The 11,685-nt window shown below is 39.1% G+C and overlaps 1 protein-coding gene across 14 annotated transcripts; it reads left to right on the plus strand.

Annotated features, from left to right (window-relative positions):
• Positions 1-64: 64 nt before the first annotated feature.
• LOC122575350 (procathepsin L-like) lies at positions 65-10,121 on the plus strand. 14 transcript variants are annotated; one of them, XM_043744186.1, is made up of 7 exons: positions 65-548; positions 654-938; positions 1,185-1,361; positions 1,631-1,990; positions 2,557-2,717; positions 3,306-4,379; positions 4,500-4,959. In XM_043744186.1, the coding sequence occupies exons 2-6, from the start codon at positions 801-803 to the stop codon at positions 3,499-3,501; spliced, it is 1,032 nt and encodes a 343-aa protein (XP_043600121.1). In that variant the 5' UTR covers positions 65-548; positions 654-800; the 3' UTR covers positions 3,502-4,379; positions 4,500-4,959. The 14 variants fall into 14 exon arrangements, with proteins under 14 accessions (XP_043600121.1, XP_043600139.1, XP_043600131.1 ...); XM_043744259.1 differs by having other exon boundaries at positions 366-548; positions 829-938; XM_043744264.1 differs by having other exon boundaries at positions 366-548; positions 841-938.
• Positions 10,122-11,685: the final 1,564 nt, after the last annotated feature.

Consider the following 11,685-nt stretch of genomic DNA (forward strand, 5'->3'; position numbering starts at 1 on the left):
ACCCTGCAAAAAAAATTTAATTCGTAAATTGGAAGAAATTAGATATGTCAGCGCAGAGAACGTAGAAACGCAAACTGTAAGCGAAATGTACAGTACAAGCGGTCGGTTATGCGCAAACGGTACGCGAGTTAATGAATTAATCGTCGGTCAATGCATGAGTGTGTGTGCCTCGAATTCCTTATTTCTAAAAGTTGCGCGACTTCTGCAAGTACAGCCATCTCACGACGAATTTCTCAATCTTTCCTGTCGAACGCTATTCACGATCTTACGAACTCTGTTTGAGTATTTGTTAGCTTTGCTTCTCGCGTTTCAATATCACTCGACGGTACAAGCTTAATTTCTCTGAAGAATATAGCTGATAATAGTCGAGTTTTCATGCAAGCTATATCTATACAGAAAAGCCTGCTCCAAGGAAAAGTGCAGGAAAGGTTGTGAAAGCAGATCTGTCATTTGCTCTTTGACCCATTTGCGGTGGAAACGATGTTCGTTCGTATCATATTGTAGAGGCATCGAATCGGCCACCGCAGATATTATTCTGCAGGCTGCTGGTAAATATACTTACATATATTGCACTTGAGATGACGCAAGTTTTACGGTTCAACTTCCCCCGTGCTTACGTACGTACGAAATTTGTAAAATTGCTGACACTGTAGTTACCAATTGGATGTCAAATGAGAACAGCCGTAAGGTCAAACTGCATTCGAATCGAAATAACGAACGCTTGAGTCAGTTGATCGAACTGCAGAAAAAACAACGATTCGCGTGTTATCGAGCCGATTTTTAATACGGTTGCATTCGCGATGTCTCTTCGTCTTTGTGTCCTTTTAGTTCTCCTTTTAGCTATATGGGGTATCCATGGCATCCAAGCGTTTGACAAACAAAATCGTTTTCCTCAAGAAGTATCGGAACGGCTAGATGAATATTGGAACTTGTACAAGGTACTATAAGCGTCTTATTTGAATATCTTCGATCAATATTGCAATTAGGCTGGATTGTAATGGAAATTAGTATGCTTACGAATATACATAAAAGAAGTGGACAATATAAATAAAGATCCGATTCGTTTATTAAATATTACGAGGACGTTATTGAATTATTAAATGTTTCAGCAAAATTTTGTACTCCATCGTACGTATCGTATGTTATAATACTTATAATACTCTAAGATATTACTGTTGCCGCAGACTCGTTACAATAAAAGTTACTCTGGAAATGTCGAGACTAACCGAAGGATAGCTTGGGAAGAAAATCTAATAACGATTTATAAGCACAATATGATGGCAGCTGCGGGTCATCACAGCTATACGTTGAGAGACAATCACATTGCCGATCTCGGAACTAGGCAATATATTCGAGAAATGGTTCGTATTCTAAGAGAGCTATCGTAAAACGGATATTATTATTGGGTAATAAATAAATTCTGACTAGAGATTTGTTTCATTTCCTAATCATACTATAGCCAACAGTATAAACTATCATCTATCTAGCGAAGATATTCCCCATATTTTTTCATATTATGCGCATTTTCACAAATTTCAAATTTCCACAAACATTCAGTTGCGAGAAAAATTGAGAGAAAACTCTTCTTTGTTGTATAACGGTTTGGCTTTTTCTTTTCTTTATTCTCTAGGTAAAACTAATTCCTAGTCGTAAGCGACGTGTATCGAATGAACCGATAGTTGGAGCGGTTTTGCACGATCCTCGAAGAATTCCACCACAGCTTGATTGGCGCGAAATGGGATTTAAAACGCCGGCAGAAAATCAAAGAGACTGCGGAAGTTGTTACGCGTACTCGATAGCCACCAGCATTCAAGGACAAATCTTCAAAAAAACAGGAATGTTGATTCCATTGAGCGAACAACAGTTGATCGATTGCAGTACGTCTACTGGAAATTTAGGTTGTTCAGGAGGTTCTCTGAGAAACACACTGAGATATCTCGAAAAGGCAAAAGGTCTAATGCCTCAAAGCCGTTATTCGTATACAGCGAAAGTACGTTCCTTTCTATTTTTCCTCTTCTTTGTCATTTTTTTTTTTAAGATAACACTGACATACGAAATATTGGAACAAAACGCGGACTGTTCTAAATCCTGATAATGCTATATTCGGAAAGACGTTCTTTATTTTATTCCATTATACTTCGACTATAACGTACAGCGGTTAGAAAAAGTGTTCGCACGACGTTATGTTTATGAATTATACGTGCAAATGCTTCTCGTAGCCACTGTAGGTAAGTTCGTTCGTAGACTATTGGTATCGAGATTTCCGTTATTCCGTTATCCCTCGTGTTTCATAATATAGCTTATCTCCAAATGCTGATTTAAGTATACGCTCGCGGCTGAAGTAACAAATATATTTTTAAACAAAATGTATACATTAGGAATTCGCGAATGTCAACAAACATGAGGCAATGAAATCAATATAGAAGAAAGTCCAAACGATATCGAATTACGCTCGGATTATGTGTTTTATGTATCGTAGATTAGTATGTATACATGTATATGTATAGGAGGCAAAGATAATTATCCACCAATGATATGTTTGCTTTTGGAGGATAGCAAGGTCCGTGTCGTTTTGTAGAAGACTTGAGCGTAGTTAACATCACTTCATGGGCAGTTTTACCAGCACGTGACGAAAAAGCTTTGGAAGCTGCCGTAGCGACCATAGGTCCAATAGCCGCTTCGGTAAATGCCAGTCCAAAAACGTTTCAACTTTATCAGTGAGTATTTTTTATTCCTTGGAAGCCAAGATTATCGGGGCTGTTAGGGCAAACAATATCGTGGCATTGCAGGTGATAGAAAAACGAAAATGGGGTTTGCAAGGGAGTGGAGAATTAAATAGAGCTGTTGTATGAAAAAAAAAAAAAAAAAAGGGCGTAGGAAGGAAACGGACAAAGCGCTTTTGACACGCGACCGATCCGTGTTTAATGAATGTTTACGCGAAAGATGAAAGTACGAAAACTCGTATCATCCCCCTCTGACAGATGTTCAAAGAAATTGGTCCACTCGTACGATAACCTTTGATGCATCGTTTATGCGATGACCCTGAAACGACAACGAACCGAAGTCATTGAACTGTCGTTTACGAATTAAAAAGAGGCGCGGAAGTTTTTACATACTCGCAAAAAATACTCGTTGTCATAAGTTTTTACGATTGGCTCTATCGAAATCTTAGTACGCTGTCTTCTGTACCTTCCATCCTCGCATTTCCTTTCTTGTAATTTCGTTTTATTTATTTATTTTCTTTTTTTTTTTTTTGTTCTTCTGTTCTTTCCTAGTTACAAAGGTAAGAAAATTTTGTTTCGCAGCACAGGAGTCTACGATGACGAAGTTTGTAGCTCGGACATGGTGAATCACGCTATGGTGATCGTTGGATACACGCCAACCGAATGGATTCTGAAGAACTGGTGGGGTAACGGATGGGGTGAAAATGGATATATGCGTCTGGCTAAAAACAAAAATCGATGCGGCATAGCCAATTATGCGGCGTATGCAAAAGTTTAACTCAATATGAATCGGAGAACGAACCCATTAAAAGATATTTATTAAAATCTATCATTTTTAAATTAACGACGATACCATTGTACATCTCTTCGTGTTACTATCGGTCATTAAAGGAAGAACGTATAGCGGCATGAACGTATAGATCGGCGTGTATGGGTGTGGATGATCCGAAAACACGATTAGGTCAAGGCTCGCCAATTCCTTCAAGACACCGAAGGGATTTACGTACTTTCACGATGTTTCCCACCTCCGAAAGAACAAGATAGTATAATAAGTATAAAACGGCAAGAGTTTGATCGCTCTCGGAAGCGATAGTTTAATCGGCCTTGAATTCAGCTACAGATTGCTCATTTTCTCGACGATTAATTTTTTTTTTTTTTTTGTTACTTCTTCTTATCTGGTAGACACTTGAAATAAAATTTCAACAAGGGGTAACCGTTTATCGAAAAGAGTAACGTACGCATGGGCAATCGTGTGCGAGGTCGGATGCGATCGTGGATCGAGAAAATTTTGTCGACGAAATTCCACGACGTTCCACGAATTCGTCCAGTGGGCATATCGTAGTGCGTATAACGCGTTTATGGAAAATAGACGACGGGCGCTTTCGCTTCACCTACCAAACGTTCTAGTAATTTCAAAATCTTTCTTACAAAGCCGAACACATAATTAAGAATTTAGGTGAAAAAGATGAAAAAACGGACTACAAAGACGACGAAGCACAAAGCATGTTCGTGGCGCGTGTTTCCCCCGACGATATCAGTACGATTCGTCTCCGTCCAATCCGCTGTATCCCCCGCTGATGGAGCAAAGTTCAGACTGTACCAAGAGCCGATGCGTGACTAAATAATGATTTAACGAAGTGTCTTCAGTCTTCGCGGGTAAGTTGCATGTGTAGTTGGATCAGCGAAAACGACCGAATCAATCGAAAGGTAGAACCATAGCGAATTATTGATTATTGCGTGGATCGAATAATAATTTTCGCTCGTTTATCGTTCAAGCGTTCTGCGTCGAGCCTGAGGACGATATAGTGATAAAAAAACAACGAAGAAAATAAAGAAGGAAGAAGAGAAAGAAGGAAGCGAGGTTGAGAGAAAGGGGGTAGAAAGGGGCAGAATGGGAGGAACCTGAGGAAGGAAGAAAGCTCGGTAACAAGAAAGGGAACTAAGGAGGAAAGGAAAGAAGGAAGAGGGAAAATAAAAATGTGGATTAATCGAAGAAAAATATTTTTCAAAACACAGTCGAATTCGAGCTAGTAGAATTACTGACGATTTTATTAGCGGTCCATGCATTCGATAGCTACCGATAGCGAGATAAAAAGAAGAGAAAGGAGATCGATGTGCGACTTAATGGAAAATCAGTGGGTATTCCTCGATCGATGAGATTCTTCGAAACAATGTTAAAGGGGTAAACGAACGAAAGAAAAATATCTGTTGGAAAACACGTGTGAGTGGGATATTCATACCCGATGCGAAATATCGACACGATGCGACTAATTCAACAGCTGGTATTACTTTCTATTCTGTTGTTGGATAATCAGGTCGAAGTCACCTGGCCCAAGGCCGCAAATCCTTTGCCTTACCTTCGGTGGGCATCTAATTTACGATCAAGCAGTTCGACCTCAGCGAGTTCTTCTTCCTCTTCCTCGTTTTCTTTATCGACCTCATTCGAGGAAGAGAATTGCGCCGAATGTACACAAAATAAGGTTGGCATACTAACCGTTACCGATCCGATTTTAACAGAGCTAAGAGTCGAGTATGTCAAACAACAAATACTGAAGAAGTTGCGACTTTCCAAGCCACCCGAGATATCGATGCCGCTGTCGACCTTGCCGAAGCCTCTGATAAATGGTCGTGTACTCGAACTTCAACCCGGAGCACCACTCGAACCGGAAAAATCAGCTGACAGTTTTTATGGAAAAACAGACCAAATTGTTGTTTTTCCGAACGAAGGTCAGTCCCCGTGAAATTGAACGATCCGTTTCACGAGACGCGTGTATCTCTATGAAATTAAAACGAAGGCGAAAAAAATCGAAGGAAGATACATCTGATCTTACGTTTAACGAATATAAATTTTCAAGCAACTATTTACGCAAGTTGGTATTTTTACGACAATACCACAACTAAATACCATTGTTTCGAATATTTCAGCGCGTTACGTCTATCTCGCGGATTTCTGCGTATCAAAGTTTACTTTAAATGCATAAACATCTGCAGTCTGCGAATTACTCGATCACTTCAAATTTCTACATTTAATTAAACGTTAATTAAAAATTTCGCATTTAAATTCCATCGATAAGATGTTTACGCGCGGCGATTAACTGACATTAGACCTTCTCTTCCGTATTTCGCTACTGTAAGCATCTTGTCGTCTTTATTCCATCGTTAACATGTTCGAATCGGACAGAGACCACTTTGCGTTTCTTAGTAACGGCGAACCGAATACGAAAATAAATGGCAAACGTTTCAGGTATTGCCGATTCGAAAAAGTGTCAACAGAAATCGAACCATCTGACGGGCTTTAATCCGGCAGCCTGCTTCACCTTTTATCTACCCAACGAAATGCAATTCGTGGATGTGACCTCGGCGCAACTTTGGTTTTACAAGGAATACGACGAAAATGACTATCTAAATCAAACTTTCGTGCTGTCTGAGCTCGATCATTGGGATTTGAACGGGCATTTCGAGAAAAACACGATTATGGCTATCTTTGAAACCGATATCGGAGGTAGGTAAATCGAGATACTTTCTTTTCATAGATAATCGCGCACAGGTCTCCGCGTAAAAGCTTCGTCTACTTCTCGTTCTTTCGTACATCTTTCGTGTTTTCATTTCTCTTAGACGCGGGATATACGACGTTATCGTAGAAATACCGAACCGGGTGAAATCGACCGCTTCTCTTGCTGCCTCTGCCCCGTTACATGTCATCGTTACAGCAAATCCATTTGCCATGTCGCAATTTTGTCGCGTTTACATCTGTCGACACAGTTTATCGTTTTATAAATGAACGCTTTAAGCTTGAAGATTGAACAACGGTTTAGAGTAACAACGTGGATACTTCGATCTCTTTTCTCATAAGATTGTAGAATTTCAGCGGAAGACATAGCGACGAGAGAGAAATTTAAGCGAATCCTTGGAATTCCCCTTCCTAGTCACGATGCTAATAAAAAAGGGAATCGATCGAAAAGAAATTGTCAATGATTGATCCTTAATGGGATAAACTGTTTAACCGAGTCGTCCTTTAATCGGAAACTTCTACAATTACCAAATCAAAATTGAGCAAAAGCAGATCGATTTCGGTCAATCTTTAGTCCTTGCTGATATAACTATGTATTATCTAATTTATTTTCGACAGAATGGAACGATAGATAAAAAGGAAGGTCGGAGATTTCTAAACAAATAAATGATTCCTCCGAACAGACTTACGACCTAAATAATCGGTTAATTCGACTTCCTCCAGGTAACAGATTAAAACGTTGGAAATGTTGGACCAAAGTCCATACACCGAAAGTACGCGACAAATGCTAATCTTAAAGCATATTTTAATGGATTTAGTTAATGGAAAAATTATAGGAATATGAGAGCGAAAGAAAGAAGATGAGAGAGATAGGATACACGAAAGGAATCGGCGAAACTGAGCGCAAAACTATGCAAAGATATTTGTTGACAGTTGGTAAGGACTTTAGACCGTGAAGTGGTGTGTCAGCAAAAAAATTCAACGCTCTCACGGTATAAAGTCACTTCATGCTGTATTGCTGCAAGATCGCGATTACGAATCGACCAATTTACAGGAATCGAACGCGAAATTAAGTCGGTCGCATCACGGAGCTTTCGAACGGTCGTGCGGTTGTTCGATCGAATTGGGAGGGGCGAGTGTCAAACTGGAAAGAACAATGGCAGCGTAGTCAAATCTTGTACCTCCCCTCTTCTCTCGTGCCACATGTACCATCGCCACCACCCTCCACCTTCCCACGCTTCTAGTCATTCGAAATGCAATTGTGCATTTAGAATCGCGATCGCATTGAACAAAAAAATGAAAAAAAAAAGAAAAGAAAAGAAAGGAAATATACGGAATATAGAGATAGTAATGGACAAAATATCGATGCTCGCAGATACAGCAACATTGTCGGTTGTGCGAACGAACAACGAAGTAGTCGAATCGAAACGATAAGAATAAGAATAAGCGAAATGGAAAGGAGAGGCGAGGCGAGTCGAGGCTAGGCGAAGAGAGGAGAAGAGGGACGAGGCGTGGCGCGACGATACGAAGCGATCACAGGTTAAAACGATCAGGACGATCGCTGTTTCAGAGGGATGGGTGAAGACCGACGTAACTTTCACGCTGAAGAAATGGGTGGAAGAGCTTCGATTGAATCACGCGATACAGATAGCTTGTAGCACCTGTTCGATAGATCGAGACACAGCGCCTGTATCCGTCGAACAAACATTAAAACCGTTCCTCGTGATACACACGTCGCCGTTACTGCAGAAAAACAGGCCCAAGAGGAACTCAAATTGTCTGCCGGAAATGAAGGAGTGCTGCAGGGACGAGCTCTATATTAATTTCAAAGACATCGGTTGGAGCGATTGGATTCTTCATCCGAGCGGATATCACGCGTATTTCTGTCGTGGATCGTGTTCTTCCGCAGCTTCGTTGACCATCAGTGGATCTCCCTACAATAACGTGATCAGAGTAGGCATCCTCTTTTATCTTCTCTTTTGCTCTTGGTGCTTGAATTTATGATTGGATTTATTGGATTTATTGCTTGGTTGAATTTATTACACAACGTAATGCTCTCAAACCTGACTTATTTTACGATCTCGCAGTATCCTTACCCGCCAAATAATCACAACAGAGACTATCGCCAACGATTGTATAGGGTGCAGCCGAATAACACGTGAGAAGTAAGATAAAAGATATAGAATACAATTTTTTCTCCTATGACGCTTCGTTTACAAGAGAATCAAGTTTGAACATTTTTCAGCTATACTTTACCCGCTGATAAGCCGACTGGATACGAGTCAAATATCGATAGAAGGTTATTTCATTCTAGATGCGAAGATAAGTCAAAAATGAGAAAAAAGTTTTTTCGTTGAATGCGTTTCATCTTGAAGAAAACAGAGTTTGAACATGTTTAGTTGATTGCTTACTCCTGCTCGGTCCACGAGTCAGAGTCCGTGTTCAAGTATACTTGATCGAATTTCAAACTCGATTTTCTCGAAAACGAAGCATCGTACGAACAAATTTTATTTTATATTTTCGTCTTACTTTTTCGTAGGGAATCGCCCGATGCCCGCTTGTGCGTGTTATTCGACCACACCCTATATGGAACTCCTTCGGAGCATTAATTTCTCTCTCTTTTATTGTTTCAGAGGTTATTGGCCAAGAATGGTAGCACAACGCGTCGTAAAAACGAGATCATTCCATGTTGTTCACCTACGCAGTTGTCGCCGATTCAACTGCTCTACGTTGATTCGAATAATACGATCACGCAAAAAACACTGCCAAATATGGTAGTGGAAGCCTGCGGTTGCATGTGATTTGCGAAAGTCGCCGAAATTCTCCCACGATTCCCCCGAAAATACCCTACGTCGGCTCGATCGATTCGAATTCGAGGTCCTATCGCACCTGATTCGATCGTTTCCAAAGCGACGAGAGTTTGATCCCCTTCGTTACCTGAAACAAGTTCCTTTTGAATAAATTTGCACATCCAACCTCTTCGTATCCTGAATTTCAAACGAGTAAAACTATATACTAAAGTGTATAGAACTCTCGAATGTTCGCCGTTTCGTCGAGAATTTATCGAAACATTATCGCGGAGAAACGTGATACTTCTGTCGAATCGAATGGACTTCACGCGTAGTTTCATGGTTCGCAGTGAAGAGACTAGGAAAACGTTTAAAGTTTAAACGTTGTGGACTGCAAATGCTCTCAGAAAGCCCGTGGAAAGCACGAATACAGAGTCGAGAAAGAATGTACACGGACGAGTCGCCTTTGATTTTAGTTTCCATGTCGAATACAGTTGTTTATACCTTCGCGTACAGAGGCTGAAGAAAGTATTTAAACAGTTACAGTAACTTCATATTACACAGAACATTTTGAAATATTATTAACACCACTGTCACAATTGGTAAAATTTGAAACGAATTTGAAAATCTATATATATATATATATATAGAAGTTAAAATATTTGAACAGTCAGTTATTCGTTGTATTAATGTGCCACGATATTTAATGAGATCATTTTTAGCACTAATTATACGTTTAACACGACTATTCATGCTGTATACATACTAATTTTTTAACATGTGGATCGATATATGTACAGTAGCGTTCGGATATATGGCCACGAATTTGTCCGCTCGTATGGCCACAAGTTATCCCCACCAATTCCTGGAACTGCTGGCGCGAGGCAGGCCTCTGCGTTATCTATGATCCGCATCGATGTAATTCAAATCGGAAGAAGAAAAATACAATGTTTTTTATTTTTTTATTGTATCGTTAGGAGATAGCCTCAGTCGGATTATTGAGATTTGTACAAACACGACTATATCTGATCAACAATTGTTAACTAAACTAATGAAATATGTAATATACGACTAGGAGTAAAAAATGATCTGATTCTACAGTATCTTATTACACTCTACCTATTCTGTCTCACTCGCATTGTTTACTTCTCCCTCTGGCCTTTCATGCACGGACAGCGAAGTGAGCAGGAGTCAGATAATGTGGGCAAATTCTCGGAAAGTAAACTCCCAGGATATATGGCCAAACGGGTCTCGATCGGTGGCCATGCATCCGATTTTCGTATTGGTTTCAAATTTTACTAAAATAATGACGACGATTATGTCTCGTTACTAATAAAATTTTAAAAAATTTGGTACAATGTACATAATACATTCATCAAAACTTTTCATTTGTGTTCAAATACTTGTGTTCGAATACTTTTGTGAGCAAGTGCACGTACAGCATCCATCTTTGTACACATATGTATACACAAAAATAGACCGCCTCTTAATTTTTCACGTGAGAACGGTGCTCATTAATAAGTTAAATAGAAAGTTGCGTAATGCCGATAAGAACGAACATTATTTGCACGTTAAGTCATGCGAATAATTGAAACAGTATTCGTTTTCTAGCTTTACTTACCGCTAGCGTGAAAATCGCGCGCACCACGTGCGTTTAAATTAATCGTTCCATATTTAATCCAAACGTAATTGCGTAATCACGCACATTGCTAGAATATATTTATTATTAAGTCAAATCAATTATATGTATATTCGAACAGACAAACAACCATCGAGGCGAGCGGTAAAGCTTGCTTCTTCCCTTAGTCAATTCAGTTAATACGCTTATTCACCTCAATGTCTCTATATTTACTGAGAGAATTACGATCAATATCCTCGCCATTGTTTATTGAATGCAAGAACCAAATAGTCGAATGATCGAATTGGATCCAATATACGTAGAATATTAACCACTGGCTAAGTTTAGGATAGATCTTACATCTTAAGGGACTTCGTGACTCGTAACAAATGTTCTGAAATGCAAAACATGTAAAAAATCAGAGGTCTCGCTGTACCCTCTGCGATTTAAAACGATGAGTGTAGAGCGATTATATTGAAACTATAAACAAGTTTCAATAGAAACTAACATTACGGTAACGAATGAAATAGACCTGACATCTTACGGGATTTGATATCCACAAGTTCTGAAATACCGACCGTTTAACTTAACTTAGAGTTCAGAGTTTAGGATAATAAATGTAGAAATTACATTTATAAACGCAGGAGAGGTACCTGATGAATTTTTAATGATTCGTATAACAAAACTAAATTTTACTATGAAATTATAAATAATATACAAGCAATGATATCTTACAATTGCAGTCCGAATACGTCTACAATATTCGTTTATCTTAACACAGAATTAAATGTAGAATTTAATACGTTGTACTTTACTCAACAACTATCAGTTAAAAATCTATGCTTGCATAGAAATCAGCGAAACTACTTAGTAAATATTCTAACTACATAACACAATCAACCAAGCAGCTCATGTTATTTGCTATACAATTCATAATTGTATCATGTATAGTGGTGTCTGTAGTTGCCTTTAGATGGGAATAGGAAAGAAAAAATATTATGGGAGTAAAGCAAAGTCAGCGTAAATAAAGTGATCTTCACAATC

This window comes from Bombus pyrosoma, linkage group LG2 (genome assembly GCF_014825855.1).
Source record: "Bombus pyrosoma isolate SC7728 linkage group LG2, ASM1482585v1, whole genome shotgun sequence".
Lineage (NCBI taxonomy): Eukaryota > Metazoa > Arthropoda > Insecta > Hymenoptera > Apidae > Bombus > Bombus pyrosoma.

Excerpts from the sequence above, each read along its gene's own strand:
- LOC122575350 (XM_043744161.1), top strand. The coding sequence starts at position 4,967 with ATGCGAAATATCGACACGATGCGACTAATTCAACAGCTGGTATTACTT. Across the intron at positions 5,451-5,967 it reads TGTTGTTTTTCCGAACGAAG|GTATTGCCGATTCGAAAAAG; the intron begins GTCAGTCCCCGT and ends CAAACGTTTCAG. Across the intron at positions 6,226-7,804 it reads CTTTGAAACCGATATCGGAG|AGGGATGGGTGAAGACCGAC; the intron begins GTAGGTAAATCG and ends TCGCTGTTTCAG.